This window comes from Brassica oleracea, chromosome C9 (assembly GCF_000695525.1).
Source record: "Brassica oleracea var. oleracea cultivar TO1000 chromosome C9, BOL, whole genome shotgun sequence".
NCBI lineage: Eukaryota > Viridiplantae > Streptophyta > Magnoliopsida > Brassicales > Brassicaceae > Brassica > Brassica oleracea.
In genome coordinates, this window is record NC_027756.1 from 32060916 (window position 1) to 32077752 (window position 16837).

The following is a 16837-nucleotide window of genomic DNA, read 5'->3' on the forward strand; positions in this document are numbered from 1 at the left end:
TGCAACTGTTCCCATCAACAAACGACGTCTACGTTGAAGTTGATGATGCAGAGTCAAAGGAGGAAGATAACCTTGATGTTTATGATGATCCGGTGTATGACGAGTACGAATATGAAAGTGAGGAAGATCTTTGTAAAGAGATATATGCTCCTCCAATTATTTATAGCTATGATGATGATGATGGTGATGTTCCTATGAAGGATACTGTTGACGTTTTTACAGTTGACGAACTAAACATTTACTGTAGCAACAAATTATGAAAACCCAAGAACCCGTGGAACTTCACGTAGTGGTGATGGCAGAATATGCTATTGATTTTCAGCATAATACTCACTTCAGAAAAAAAGAAGAACACGTGTGTAGATCCTAAAATCTACACTAAGAATTTGATAGTGATCGGGAGTTTAATCAAGGGAAGATAAATGATGTACGCAACGATATCTTTAGAACACAACAATATAATCAGTTTCCGGTAGGCAAAAATAGACTTTTATTGATGAATAAGATCGAATAGAATGAGCGAAACAAGATCGAACGTTATAACGAGATCGTTAAGAGAAAAAATCTAAAGATGGATGAAAACAAGGTCGAAATTTGGGTGTATCTCTCTCTAGGGTTTTCAACGAGTGCCTTCTTTATGTGTCGACCACTTTTTATAGCGTGCTGCTCTCGTGATGTTCGCAACAGTTCCGTGATCTCTGCAATGGTTCCGCGATCTCCGGATCTTCGAAATCTCCGTCTCGAGTTCGAGTGTTCGCTATGGGCTTTAACTCTTTGTGGCCCATTTACTTGATCGTGGCCTATTAATAATGTATTGACCAAAATTGGGTCCAACATTTGTCCCGCAGCCTCTTTTGGTTTGAACGAAACGAGAAGACGTGGTTTGCTTTAATCCTGATTTCGCCACTTGGTAACCGGTACGATTTTGGTTTGAATCTAATGATAAACTTTTGAGACCGTTGCTTGGCGCATTTTTATTCTTGTGCGTAACGGCTATATCAGCCGCTGCTAGGGCGAGTCCTAGGTCATCATTATCTTTCTCGAGAATGGCGATAGAGTCGTTGGGGCGACTATAAATACGCAAGGGGTTTTTTTTTTTTTTCAATTCCGATTCTTCTTTTTCATCTCTTTTGCTATTGCTTTGAGATTTCTTGATCACTGAACCAAAGATGTCTTCGTCGTTCAGCTTTCCTCGCCCGACGACCACGACCGACGATCTCGAGGATCTCTACACGGTGTACGGAGTCGACCGCGCCGTCGTGCTTGACTTGGCTTCTGCATCTGAGACTCCCGGAACCGTTTGAGGGGGATACTGCAGAGCCTATCTCTCTTTCTTCCAATTTTGTGGTCTTTCTTTCCCGATCCCCGAGCCTGTCCTCGAGATCTTGGAGGAGCTTGGTTTATCGTTCACCCAAATCCTCCCGAATTTTCTTAGGCATCTTATAGCGCTCTTAGTTAGAGCTAGAGAGAGGAGGGTCTTTCCTTCGGTCTTCGTGAGTTCCGTCACCTTGTTCTAGTGAAGCATAACAAGCAGAGTCCTCGAACTTTCCTCGTATCTCCGCGTCCGGGTCGCCAGATTGTCGAGGACGTCCATTATCGCGATGAGAAATGGCGTGAGCAAATCTTTGTTTTTAAGGTGGACCGAGCATCCATGGGTGACTTCGATTCCTCTCGGCTTCCCCGGAATTGGGCTGAGAACATAGGTTAGTTCTTTCTTGATTTTAGTGTCGATCTTTTATTTTGGGGGATTTGCGATTTAAATCTTCGTTTTCCTTTAATTATTTCAGTTCATTCCGGCAGTTCCTTGAAGTCGGACGCGATTTGGGGCTTGATTGGAGTTCTCCGGAGAGGTCGTTCGGACTGGACATCGTTTGATCAGTCCCGGATTCGAGCCGATTTTGCCATGCCAGGGGGAACAAACAGACCCCCACCGGTCATTGGCAGCTTTGATGATGAGGCGGAGTGCTCTCGGGAAGTCATTGCGACTTCTTCGATCCAATCTCAGTCTTTGGATCGATCGGCTAGGCAGCTTATGAGGAGGTCATCGTTTCGTACTTCCGGGTCAGTATCGAGGAGCAGAGCTTCTGATAGACCTCCCTTAATTTCGATTCGGGATTCCGATGATGAGGATGTCCTTGGGGAGCGACGATCTTCTGTCTCGTTGAGCCCTGGCTCGGAAGATGAAGTCGTTGCCACGAGCCGTAAGCGATGTCGATCGTCGAAGGCGGCCTTGCCCGGTCCGTCTTGTTCTAGGCGAGAATCGACCGTCAGGGGTCTTGCTTCTGGGGGTGATGATCCTTTGTTTGCGGCTCAAAACGACCTGATCTCTCTCACCGGCCGCATGAGATCGGCGGGTTGCCGTCTCCCGTCCCTTGCTTCCGCGACCGAGAAGGAGGCCTACGCCAAAGTGGCAGTTGCGAGCTCTAAGGTCCGTTTCTTGATTTCTTTCCTTCTAGAAGATGTTTTGAGGTTCCTATTTGTCATCTTATTTTTCTTTAGGTTATGGAAGCCTTCAACGAGTATGTTGTAGCGATGGAGGATCGCGTTGAGGTTTTTTGTAACGACAAGGAGATCGAGAATATCAGTTCTGAGATCAAGAGACTTTCGGCGGAGCTTGAAACCACCAAACGCGAGGGAAAGAGGGATGCTAAAATGATCGAATCCTTGATCGATGACTAGAGGAGGACTTGCCAGGAGAACGCGACTCTCGCAGCCCAGGTCATCGCTCAGAGAGCCAAGATTGCAGCGCTCGAGGTCGAGAGGGATCGAGACATCCGTCGTGTTTCTCGCGTTTCTCGTCGTGACGTCGTTGGACGATGATGAGAGATCCCATAGTCTTTGAAGGAGAAATGGGTGAACAAGAAGAAGGATGTGTCGGCTGAGATCCAGTTGCAAGAGGTGGTTTCCAACATAGATCTTCTAAACGAGCTCAAGGATGGGGGCTTAAATGTGGACGCTGAGCTCACTCGTTTGAAGGAGATGGAGAATGATTGTGAAGGTCTTGTTGCTTTGGCTGCTGTATCGGATTGGTCAATCTCCGGGCTCGACCTTCCTTAGGTTTCTAAAGATTCGGTGGATCAAGCCAGAGGGTCGTCTGTTCCCAATGGAGTCGATTCTAGTTAATCTTTATGTTTTGATATTATTTTGTTTTAGACTTTTGTTTTCCGCGATCCTTGGTCGCGAAGTTTCGATTTGAATGGATAAACACGGTTTTCGTAATATCTTTTGCTTCCTTAGTTTTCGAGATTCTTTCATGTAGATTGTTGAGATATGGGGATGCCTTAGTCTTTATAAAGCCTTACTTCGTTTAGGGTTTATCATAGTACTTCCGATAAATTATTGTTTCCTTTTGCCGAAAAGACATGGCGTCGAGAAGGGCGAACCCTCGTGAATCCAAAAGGATACGAAATTGAGCTGGCGGCGTTAGTGCAGAACAAATTCGATCCGGAGACGTGAGCTAAGCGCTCACAGAAGTTCTACGCGAGGAGACCCGACTTCTGCGAGCTTCACCTCAAGAGGGAAAAGACCTCGAGGGTGAAAAGTTTGCTGCTCGTACAAAGTGGGGTAGCCCAACCGGTTCGGAGGGGCGCGATCTTCCTCCGAAGAAGGCGAAAACGACTGGTGCAGATCATCGTCTCGGTGCTTCGGGTGATACGGTTGTCATTGGCAGTTTTCCCATTCCAAGGATTGTCCTTTCACGGAGGATCCGGAAAGTGTCGCTCACTTGGTGAGGCATTTCAAACCTGCTGGAAATCCACTTCCTTCCTTGAGAAATATGACGGAGCGCGAGGCCTATGTGAAGATGGTTGTCGCTCATGCTAAGGTCGTCTTTTTGGTACTTGTGATTTTGAATCTTTAGCTTGTGCTTACTAGTTATATTTTAGGCTATGGAGGCCAATAATGAGTTCGCAGCGACTTTGGAGAGGCGTCTGCAGGATGTCCCGCGCTCCGATGAGCTTTACAAGATAAAGAAGGTTGTTTGGGAGCTGAAACTTGGTTTAAAGATGGCTCAGGATCGAGATCGAGCTAACGCTGCTCAGCTGGCCGCCGCCAAGAAGCCGGGGAATCAGGCCGCTTTGCTCGAGGCTCGTTTACGAGTCGTGAGTAACGAGAGGAAGTCGGCCCCCGAGCAAGTCTCTTTTTTAGAGGCGAATGCCGAATCTTCCGCTAATAAGTTCACTGACGACCTTTGTCGCGCAACTTACGATACTAAAAAGGCTTTGGCAGATAACTACTTGGACGTGCTGGTATCTTTGAAGGAGAAGTGGGAGAAGAAGGAGGCCGCAACTGATTGCGAAGCTCGTCTTAGGGAGGTCATGGCGAACATAGATCTCTTGAAGGAGATCATGGACAATAACCTTTTGGCTTCAGAAGAGTTGTTGCGTCTTCGAACGAAGGAGGTCAAGCTCGGGTCCGAGCTTGATGTGATGGCAGTTTCGGATTTCCCCGTTGAGAAGCTTGATCTGCCTCAGATTACGGAGGATCTGCCAGAAGATTTCTTTTCTAAATTTCCTTCTGAGATGAACGACACGGGTGATAAGACGAAGCGCATGGGTGGCCAGTTCGGGGATGGTGAATACGATGTCGAGGAGTAGTTTTAGGGATTTGACTTTTGTTTTCGCTTTCCCATTTGTTTCTGTTGCTTTATCTTTTTAATAAAGATAGGATTTGTGAGTTTTTGAGTTGTTTGTCGTAATTTTTATGTTTACGCAAGGCCGTTCTTTTGAGACCGTGTGTCGATTTGTCATAGGTACTTTTATCGACGTACGTTTGATGTAACAAAAGATTTTGTTAACTTGTTCTGCCGCGCTTGTTGGCGGGGCTGGCTGTAACCGAAAACCTGATCAGGGCTGGTTTTTAGTCTGCCGTTAAGAATATTGCGATTTTTCGGATATAGGAGATCTAACGAGCTCGAACTGCGAAGTGTAAGAACCGAATTTTAATAAAAACTTGGTTTTCAGTTTGTTACAAAATAGAGATAAGGAAGGAAGCTTGTCTTTCGATTCGAGGTCGATGCAGTCGCGTTTAGCGTGCTTCGGGTGTTGTGACACATATCCTTCAAGCTGTGTAGTTGGTGGGTGACTGGACTCGTGTCATGACTTGCTTACGTACCCTCAGCGAGGGATCAAGTCATAACATAGTATGATTATTTTCCCAAAGATAGGGTCTTTTGTTCGGTGGTTCGTGTACGTGTGTACGTCTGCTATTGGCCTTGGTTGCCTGTTTAATAGTGCTGCTCTATATCCTTGAAGCTTGCAAGGTAGCATGTTCTGGAGCTCTTCTGACTTCCTCTAATGGTTTCGATTCCTTTTGGAGTCGGGAATTTCAGGTACTGGTGGTAGGTTGAGGGAACTGCCTTCATGATGTATAGCCAAGGCCTTCCAAGGATTGCGTTGAACGGGGCTTGACGGTCTATCACGGTGAATTCGACGATTTTCCTGACTTCTCCGGCAGTTACAGCGTGCTCGATTGACCCAAGGGAGTAGGTGGTTTCCCCTGCGAACCCGATCAGAGGGGTTCGTTCTCGCTTGAGGAGTGCTTTGGTGAATCCCATTTTTTTGAATGCGTCGTAGAAGAGGACATCAGCCGAGCTACCGGTGTCGATCATCACCCGAGATAGTTTGCAGCCGCCGACGTCGAGTCGTATTACGAGAGCGTCATAGTGTGGTTTGTCAAGATCTACGGTCTCGTTTTCGTCGAAGGTGATTTCGTGGTCGGGACCTAATAGGGACTCTCTGAATCCTTCGCTGTTTTCGGCTTTTCGTTGATATGCTTTGATGGAGTTAATCGAGTTGCAAAGTGTTGCCCTTTGGTTGCTGGTTCTTTAGGAGCATTGTTCTTTTTGGCAATGTTATTTTTGTTTGCACTGTACTGTTCCTTCAAGGCTGCGACCTCCTCTTTGTGGGTTGCGAAGCATAAAGCTCGGTGTAGGGCATCATCCAACGAGATCGGTGCCCGCACTGCCATTTCTTCCCTGAACTTGGATGAGAACTAGACGCCATTCTTTAATGCCGCCAGGGTCACGACTTCGTTTGGGTGCGAGATCTTGGCTTTGATTTCCTTGAACTTGTTTATGTATGCTATCAATGGTTCGAAAGGCGCTTGCTTGAGATTCCAGAGGTCCGCCTCGGTAACCCTTGTTTCTATGAAATCTAAGTATTGTTTGAGGAACGTAGATACTAACTGGGTGAAGTTACCGATTAGGTTTTCTTCGAGGCTTGCGAACCATTCAAGGGCGGCCCTAGTTACATTTTTGGCAAAGAAGCGGCAGTAGCCGGCCTCTTTTTCGTCGTTGTTGAGGTGCGATCTTGATATCGCTAGTTGAAAGGCTCGTATGTGGGCTTTCGGATCTGTGTTCCCAGCATACTCGGGAAATTTGAGTTTTCCGACATGGTGTAGCCTTACGCTGGCGATTCGGTTCGTGAATGGGGTTCTCCTTTTTTCTTCAATGACCATATCTATGTCTGGAGCGGAGCTTGTCGCCATATGCACGATGGCATGTATTCTTTTGAGCTTGGCATCGTTTCTTTCGATCTAATTCTCGAACGTTCCGGTTTCACCCGGGATCCCCAGATCTTCTCTTTGAGGATCCGCGTCGATAGGTCTGCAGGGGTCGTAACCGCGAGTTTGCCCTATCGGGTCACCCAACCCCGTTTGCTGGGAGGTTCTCGGAGCTGACGGAGTTTGATTCTCAGAGGTTCAATTTCCCAGCGGTGGTATTCGGTTTCTAGGCTCCCCGGTTCTTTCCATATATATGTTTTGCGATTGGATTGGAGTACTTCTTTGGGCTTGCAGTCCGGTGTCTATTTCGTCCAATCCGTTGTAACTCAGACTTCGCGCCGACATACTCTGCTGCGGAGGTGGTTGCGAGTTCTCTCCCGTGTAGCGTCCGGATCGAGCGCTCGGGATTTCTGGAGTACCGAAGGCTCCGGCGTTTTGAGGGTTTAGTGTTTCTCTTAATGGATCACGCGGCGGTTGGTTTCTCTCTCGGGCGTTAGCTCGGTACTCCGCGAGCTCCTGTTCGGCTTGATCCAATCGGTTGGCAATGTCACGATAGGCGGCCTTTTGGTTGCAAGCTTCGTCGATTAATGACAAGACCATTCCTCGAAGCTCGGTCATTTCTTCCTGATTCTGTGCAAGCGGGGTCGGAAATATTGGCCTAGACGATTGAGGTCGGATTTGGTCGTCAGTGGGCTTTTTTCTCTGGGGCGATTCCAGACTCGAGCTTCGGTTCGATCAGGGATCGAGGTCCTTTCCGGAACTGAAGTGCGAACTGGTGGTGAGGATCGATCTTGGGCTGATGATCGCTCATGGGTCGAGGTTCCGATTGGAGGGATTTGTTGTGTATGGGTCATTCCAGTCGTCCCATCGGTGCCCGTTGGTCCCACAAGTAAGGTTTTGGTTCTCGAGTTGGATCCGGGAGGATCGACGTTGTCGATTCCTGATGGCGTGGTTCCGATAGTTTGATTGGGATCCATAGTCGCGCTTACGAAACTTAGATCAGTTTCTTAGTAGATATATTTTTCGTTTATCTTCACCACAGTAGGCGCCAAAATGTAGATCCTAAAATCTACACTAAGAATTTGATAGTGATCGGGAGTTTAATCAAGGGAAGATAAGTGATGTAGGCAACGATATCTTTAGAACACAACGATATAATCAGTTCCCGGTAGGGAAAAATGGACTTTTATTGATGAATAAGATCGAATACAATGAGTGAAACAAGAACGAACGTTACAACGAGATCGTTAAGAGAAAAAGATCTAAAGATGGATGAAAACAAGGTCGAAGTATGGGTGTAGCTCTCTCTAGGGTTTTCAACGTGTGCCTTCCTTATGTGTCGATCTCTTTTTATAGCGTGCTGCTCTTGTGATGTTCGCAACCGTTCCGCGATCTCCGCAATCCTTCCGCTATCTCCGGATCTTCGAAATCTCCATCTCGAGTTCGAGTGTTCGCTATGGGCTTTAACTCTTCATGGCCCATTTACTTGATCGTGGCCTATTAATGTATTGACCAAAATTGGGTCCAACAACGTGCATGGAAGCAGTCTGAAGAATCATGTTGCTAATTGGACATTGAGCAAAGAAGCGTGATATTATGTGTATACGCACACCAATTAACCTAATGTGCACACTACCACAATCGAATGGTATGTCGATGTAGCACTTTAGGATCAAATCTACTGAGACCAACGATTACACTTTATTTCTATAGGATCAATATCAAGCTAAGACAATGTTAGGGTAAGATTTGTGTATCGTGACAAGAAAGTAACAAAATTATTTAAAGATTTCAGATGATTAAAATGCTAGCCTAGGGTGGTTTGATTGGGTGTTAAGCAAGTGTGAGCCAAACAATTATTAAAGTTCAATTAAGACCAAGTCTAGAACTCGGATCACTCAAGTAGAACGGTCCACTATCGTGGTACTGCTCCCTATGTTGATCGATCTTGATACCTAAACTTTCGTTTGGATCAAGACGCGACAGCAAGCAATAGAGATCAAGTACGATATGTTCACAAAACGCCCTAATATCTACTTTCGCTGACTAGGGATGCAATGCTCATTTATAACAGATCTAGAAACCTATTACAAGGTTTATGAACAAGTTAAACCTAGTAACTAACATTAAGCAGCCAGTTTAATGCAAGTATTAAGAACAATTATGAATGAAGACAATCAATGGATTCACTTATCTATTTTTAACTCACGAAATTAACACCCTAGAACCCTAGACAAGCTAGTTGACTACTCAGCCATGACAAGAGAAAACACAGAGACAGAGACTGAATCAAACATGAAATATGACTGCAATAAAATAGAAATAGGGTTCAAGAATCATTCTCCAAACGAGAGAGATGAAGCCTTCTCCCTAACAAGTAGCAAATCGTAATCTCTAAAAGCTCAAGTCTGGTTCCTTGTCTCAAAAACAGTGTAGAATGTAAAAAGAAATAGAAAAAGAAGATATATCAAAGCCACCGGTGACTGGGAGAGAAAAATAGGGAGATTAGGGCAAATCCTGAAATAAGTTGTAGTTTCCTTAAAAATCTCTGCCGCTGAAACATGCACTCAGGGTGTTCCGCGCGATCGGGATCATCCATCAAAACTGTTCTGCGTGAAAATCACCAAATTGCACTCTTTTTTTGCCTCTTTTATTCCAGCTTGTCCATCTCCCATCCAATGCAACTCCAAACCTGTAATGACTCGAAAAGGACTAAAAAGACTCGATAAAGACTCAAAAATAATTTAGAAAACATTGTTAGAATGTGCCAAAAACACAACATATCAATTTCCCCAGACTTAGATCCTTGTTTGTCCTCAAACAATGTCAAGTATCAAGAACAGGGTGAAAGGTTTGAAAGTGTGGGAACTCTCCTATTCCCTGTAACCATACTTTAACCAGAAATCTCTAAACCATACAAACAGTAAAACTAGGACAACACACCCTTACCAAAACTCCACTGACTGTTGTTCAAAATTGGCTACATACTCTATATCTTAAACCTGCAAAAGTTACACTTTCGAGAAAAAGCTCTTTACATTCAATTAAGAGTAGCGTGAGCTTCTTATCACAAGCGTTATTCAGGGTAGACGGTCTAGGTATTGAACGGGCTATTTGATGGTGGAGTTAAGAGTATTTAGGGGATACTATTTTTTGTAGAGGATACATGATATCGCGTAAAATAGCGAGAGAGGATAGATCCATTGATGTCCACAGCCTCTACTCGTTTTTACTACCTCCGGAACGACTGTTCTGCTCTATCTGGATCAACCGTTTGGCTGCTCAGATCATCTGCATGCTCTTCATGTTTTCAACTTGGTATCCCACTCTTTTGCTCGACCTTCCTAGTGGCTCATGTTTCTTTGATTTCTTCCCCTTTTCCATCACCGTATTCTCATATTTTTTATTCTTTTTTTTTATTCATTTTTTTCAGAAGACTGATATGGTGAGGTGACGAAGAAGGAGGTAATACATGATGGTTCTGATTTCGCAACCATTCTGCTTCTCCACCCATGCTCTTGCACAGTTCTTTGGTTATGGAGCGGTTGCTCCCTTAAGCTACTTGTTCTCCTTTCTGGCTGAATTTCTGCAGCAGTAACGAGTAAGAGACTGCGTTGATCCTTTCCTCTCCGACCTTTTTGCACATATCTGCACATATGACACTGAAAAACAAATGCATGAAGGTGGAATAAAGGCTAGGGTGCAGGGTGGGAACTAGCTAAAGATGAGCTGGCCACTCAGGATCAGCAAGATGGATAAAAAGGATAAGAAGTCCTGAGTGTATTCTCGTTTCCCTGATCTAATGCCCATAAAAAGAAGAATTGCAGTCAAGATTAGGTTCAAGTTAAGTGGAGCTAAGTCTTTCCAATGTAACCTTGACAAGCTGAAATCTTCTGGAGAACCAAATGAGATAATGTCAGAGTGTTCTATGTCCACATGTTGTCTTTCGTCACTGCTAAGGTCACTGAATAAGATAACTAAAGCACGAGGTAGTTAGTGATCAACACAGAATAAGGTAATAATTCCCACAAAGTTTTGACTGACTTGTTCATAAAAACTGACTCAAACTGACTCAAAAGAAAAACAAAACAAAGAAACGACTTAGTAACAACGAAAACCCTCCCCCGGACTTACTTCACACTGTCCCTGGTGTGAAAATAAATCAGAGAGAAGGTGAAAACAAAAATAAACATTTTTTTGTTGAGATACTTACCTGAGTGGAGCGGGCACTCCATGAAAATTCTGGGTGTTCTATCGTCAGATGGTCGCCTTGAAAAACTGCTCTTTTCAGAGGGCAGGTTATTCCATTGCTGCAACCCAGAATTTTTGAAGTATCTCGGGTTTTTCTGCCTTTTGACCTGAGACTCAATAAACTAAAAAAAATAAGTAAACAAAAACAAAACCAACTTATATGTACACTTACCAGTGGGTTGCCTCCCACCAAGCGCTTAGTTTAAGTCACTAGCTTGACTTGGTGACAAGGATCAGTCAGGTTGTTCATAATGGCTTGTTCCAAAACAAGCTCCACAATCAGACATGTTCAGCTTCAGAACTCTGCTCAGCAATCCCTTCACAGCAGCTTCTCCTTTCTCTTTCAGCTCACGTGTGAGAATAAATTTATCTTTAGAGAAAGGTTTGGAGGTACCTTTGCACTTTACCTCATACTCAATGGAGTTCTCATCACACATGTGAGGTATCAAAGTAATTGTAGGATCACCCTTGACCCTTTTCTTCTGGACGTTTTCCTTCACCTTTGCATTTCCACTGAGTTTCTTGATATCAGTGTGAGGATCTCCATCCAGAAATTCTTTGATCTCACTCTTATCACTAAACTCCTTCTTTGGAACAATTTTCAGATGTTCTCCACTGACCATTGAGATGCAGGAAGCGTATCGGATTTGTGATCTGGTTGGGACAGCCTTGTAGAAAACCTTCTTGTTGATGTTGGAGAAGGAGACTCTCTTATTAGGGATGTCGACGATTGCTCCCACTGTAGCCATGAATGACCTTCCAAAGATCAAAGGCATCTCATGATCCTTCCTCATCTCAACAACTTGAAATTCGGTATGGAGCACACAGTCCCCAACCTAGACAGGAAGATTGAGAAAAGTTCCATAAGGGACTGCCATGGAAGAGTTTGCAAAAGCTAGCTTCACCTGAGAAGGATCAAATCAACAATGCCCAGCTCGTCTACAATCGCTTTTGAGACAAGGTTCACACTAGACCCAGAATTACAAAGAGCTTCCTTGAATTCTACTCCAGCAATGGAACAAGGAAAAACAAACTTTCTAGGGTCATCGACCTTAGGCAATACCTTCAGTGATGGTGTCAATGCTTTAGTAAAGAGAGCCTTAATTTCCTCACGAGTTTCTCTGCAATGTTTGAAGAACATATGCAATGGCCGATTCTCCCAAGCATGTTCAAATGAGATCTTTTGAGGAAGTCTTCTTACCATCTTCCTAAACCCAGCCATCAAATCAACAATGCCCAGCTCGTCTACAATCGCTTTTGAGACAAGGTTTACACTAGACCCAGAATCACAAAGAGCTTCTTTGAATTCCACTCCAGCAATGGAACAAGGAAAAACAAACTTTCTAGGGTCATCGACCTTAGGCAATACCTTCAGTGATGGTGTCAATGCTTTAGTAAAGAGAGCCTTAATTTCCTCACGAGTTTCTCTGCAATGTTTGAAGAACATATGAAATGGCCGATTCTCCCAAGCATGTTCAAATGAGATCTTTTGAGGAAGTCTTCTTACCATCTTCCTAAACCCAGCCAGCTGCTCTGCACTAATAGGAACCATCAGATGTTTAGGTGGAATTGGATAGGGACCCTTAGGAACATAGACTCGCACTGGTGGAGTCTCAGCAGGTTCGCTAGGAGCAGTCACTCCAGAGCTAGCAGACTGTTCAGTGTTCTCTTCTGCGCCTAGAACAGTCTTAGCGAGTGGCTCGCAACAGTATCGTACTTGGCACTCAGATCAGTGAACATGTTGCCCATCCTGGTGTCGATTTCCATGGTTACCTGATTCAACGCCTTGGCTTGAACCTGTTGACCCTGCAACAGCTGTTGCATCATCATACCCAGACCCTTCAGCTCATCTGGTTGACTATTCACGGTAGCTGGAACAGCTTGCCGATTGCTCTGCGGTTGTTGCTGGTTCTGGTTCTGAATCTGCCTGGCCGTAGCTTTCTCTATGCTGAAGACGTGCCCTTGGTTGTTTTTCAGTAGCTGATCAACCTTGGCAGTCAGCTCATCTATCTTATGGGTGTCGGAACTGTTCCCTTTCTTGGAGAAATCACTCTCCTCTTTCTTATTAGCTGAGCTAGCAGCCATGGTCTCAATCAGCTTAAACGCTCCATCAGTGGTCTGAGTCATGAAGTCTCCATTGCTCAAAGAGTTTAGAGCACCTTGGTATTTTCAGTCCACTCCATCATAGAAAATGCCCAGGAGGTAATCATCATAAAATCCATGGTGAGGGCTTTCTCTGCGGTTGTCATTGAAGCGCTCCCATGCGTCGCAGAAAGGCGCATCAGTGAGCTGTCTGAAGGAGGTGATCTTGTTTCTCAATGCAGCTGTTCTCGCCTTAGAGCAGAAATGGCTGAGGAACACTGATCGGACTTGCTCCCATGAAGTGAGAGAACCGGTAGGGAGGGAGTCCAACCACCGTGAAGCTTTTCCATCAAGAGAGAATGGGAATAGCATGCACTTGATGTAGTCAGGTGGGACACCATTCGCGCGAGTGAAATTGCAGACTTTTTCGAAGCTCTCAATATGCTCCATTGGAATTTCAGTAGAGAGACTAGAGAACACCTTTCTCTGCACTAGGCCAATCAAATCAGGCTTGATCTCGAAGTCTTTCCTGAGGCAGGGTGGAGGAACTATGGCAGAGAGCGTAGTAGGGGTGTTACGCGGAAGGTTTCTCTGCCAGATCGGAGCAGCTTGCTCCGGTTGTTCCTGCTGCTGCTGAGCAGCGAGTAGAGCAGCTTGTTGAGCAGCTTCCTCCTGAGCTTGGATGGTCTGCTGCATCTGAAACATCTGCTGTTGCATGAGTGCCATTGCAGTAGTGAGATCATCCTGATTGGCATGATCACCCATAGTGGTGCCGGTTTGCCTTGGCTGTTGACGATTTGTTCTTTCTAACCTTGCTAGCTCTTGGTTGGTAAGTGTAACCAATTCTTCTTGTGCATTTCTCAGAGTATGTCTACTGGTCATGCACATGGAACATTAATTACAGCAAAAAGGATATAGCAAGTTAGAGGTCTTAGACTAAATAAATAACCAAAAAATAAAGGTAAAAAGATGGTCCCCGGCAATGGCGCCAAATTGATATTACGTGTATACGCACACCAATTAACCTAATGTGCACACTACCACAATAGAATGGTATGTCGATGTAGCACTTTAGGATCGAATCCACAGAGACCAACAATTACACTTTATTTCTATAGGATCAATATCATGCTAAGACAGTGTGAGGGTTTTAAGATTTGTGTATCGTGACAAGCAAATAACAAGATTAATTAAAGATTTCAGATGATTAAAATGCTAGCCTAGGGTGGTTTGATCGGGTGTTAAGAAAGTGTGAGACAAACAATTATTCAAGTTCAATTAAGAGCAAGTCTAGAACTCGGATCACTCAAGTAGAACAGTCCACTGTCGTGGTACTGCTCCCTATGTTTGGATCAAGACGCGACAACAAGCAATAGAGATCAAGTCCGATATGTTCACAAAACACCCTAATATCTACTTTCGCTGATTAGAGATGCAATGCTCATTCATAACAGATCTAGCAACCTATTAGAAACCTATTACACGGTTTATGAACAGGTTAAACCTAGGATCTAATATTAAGCCGCCAGTTTAATGCAAGCATTAAGAACAGTTATGAATGAAGACAATCAATGGATTCACTTATCTATGTTTAACTCACGAAATTAACACCCTAGAACCCTAGACAAGCTAGTTGACTACTGATCCATGACAAGAGAAAACACAGAGACAGAGACTGAATCAAACAAGAAATATGACTGCAATAAAATAGAAATAGGGTTCAGGAATCCTTCTCCAAACGAGAGAGATGAAGCCTTCTCCCTAACAAGTAGCAAATCGCAAATCACTAAAAGCTCAAGTCTGGTTCCTTGTCTCAAAAACATCGTAGAATGTAAAAATAAATAGAAAAAGAAGATATATCAAAGCCACCAGCGGCTGGGAGAGAAAAATATGGAGATTAGGGAAAATCCAGAAATAAGTTGTAGTTTCCTTAAAAATCTCTGACACTGGAACATGCACTCGGGGTGTTCCGGATCGGGAACAGCCATCAAGACTGTTCTGCGTGAAAATCACCAAATTGCACTCTTTTCTGCCTCTTTTGTTCCAGCTGGTCCATCTCACATCCAATGTAACTCCAAACCTGTAATGACTCGAAAAGGACTGGAAAGACTCGATAAAGACTCAAAAACACTTTAGAAAACAGTGTTCGAATGTGCGAAAAACACAACATATCAAAGCGGTAGACTTCATCTTTTCTGATGGTTCTTTTGGAGAAATTCATAATTCTTTCAAGACGTTTTTACTTGGAGAAGATAATGCTTGTGTGAATGCACAAATCAAAAAATGTTGGAGATTTGATGAGTATATCTTTGTACCAGTATATCTATAAAGAAACAAGATTCGAGGATGAATCGTTTCGCCGTTGGAGGGACTGATGCAGCACATCTTGACAATTAGAGCACGTCACCGGTGACATCACGATTGAGTTAGGTCACGTGTTTGGGCTACTATTATTATGGGATTTATTAATTGTTGTTTTGTTATTATGAGTTTTGTTATTAACGTGGCTTTGTTCTTAGATTAGGGTTTTCATTAGTTTTGTTATTTAAGTATTTTTTTCTTCCGGTTGTATCGGGATAGCTTTTGATAATTAATAAACAAGTGAGTTTCTTTTTTTCCTTGTTCTTGATTTGATTAAATTCATTAGCACAAGAAGTCGGTCTCAAGTGTGGTTCTTTGAATCCCTTGATTGAGTGAAGCAGGTCCCAAGGAGAATTATCAAATCCCTTGGTTGAGCTGATTATCCAGTCCTTACGCTGTGCCAGATACTGTTGGGATTGTGAAATCACATGTCCAACTCTATATTATCCGATAAGTACGATATTGTCCACTTTGGGCCTTAGAGGCAAGCCCGCATGGATTTAGTTTTGGTTTCATTCCCAAAAGACCTCTTACTATTAGAGTTGGACAGCTCTTTATATATTAGACTCTCTTTGTCTAATTCTCCAATGTGGGACTTAGTTTGTTATATCACATTCTCCCCTTCAAACTAAGGATCACATTCATCTCGTGTCCCACAACTGACTTTCATGATCTTTTGACTTGATTTCTGCCACACACACACCTCCCAATCCTAACTCGATGGGTCCCGTTCCTACTCGAAGGGTATTTTGGTCTTCTTGCAGATTTCTCATCAACCGCTCTGATACCAATTGTTGGGATTGTGAAATCTCATGTTCAACTCTATATTATCCGATTAGTACGATATTGACCACTTTGGGCCTTAGAGGCAAGTCCGCATGGATTTACTTTTGGTTTCATTCCCAAAAGACCTCGTACTATTAGAGTTGGACAGCTCTTTATATATTAGACTATCTTTGTCTAATTCTCCAATGTGGGACTTAGTTTGTTATATCACAGATACTCACTAGCCCAAATTATAGTTGTATAGCTTGTTCCTAATAGTTGAATTCAGACACTGGTCCCTTTGGATAGACAATAGATAAAAATGGAGAATTTCATTGTTGGAAGGTTTGTTTGGATTGACTGAAGTATTCATAGACTCTTCCATGTTTGTTTTGTTTCCTTTTGTGGTTCTACGTGAAACTTCGTTGATTTGTTGAACCAATTGAGAGGCTCATTAGTCGGGGGTGTGAGAACTAGGAACAAGAACCTTATCAGCTGATGAATTTTCCTTGTGGAAGAGAAAGAACTTCCTTCCCTTGCTGAGGTGATCCTCTTCTAGTATATGCATTGATCTTGCTTCATCAAATGTATGGAATTGTTAAGATCTTTAACAACAATAATAATGTTACCATATCTGCTGCTAAGGCAGATCAGAATGCATGTCACAAACGTATGCTAAGAAATAATGGCATCAATATTGGAAAGTAGGTGTTATCAACGGATGGAGAGATCATTGATTTTCTTTTGTTCTGGGATCATGTTATTCGCTGGTTAGGGACAAGCTACCCTTCATGTTATTTCTAGCAAACAAAAACACTAAGTGATCAGTTTAATACAAACTTTAAGTGTAACAATGAATGGAGACAGTTAAAACATC

General features: G+C 43.6%; 1 protein-coding gene across 1 annotated transcript; it reads right to left on the minus strand.

Moving 5' to 3' along the window:
- Window positions 1–5224: 5224 nt before the first annotated feature.
- LOC106314796 lies at window positions 5225–5967 on the minus strand. The gene is made up of 2 exons (XM_013752618.1): window positions 5873–5967; window positions 5225–5822 (listed from the first exon to the last, which is right to left on the minus strand). Exons 1-2 carry the CDS (start codon window positions 5965–5967, stop codon window positions 5225–5227), a joined length of 693 nt encoding a protein of 230 aa, XP_013608072.1.
- Between the last annotated feature and the right edge of the window lie 10870 nt (window positions 5968–16837).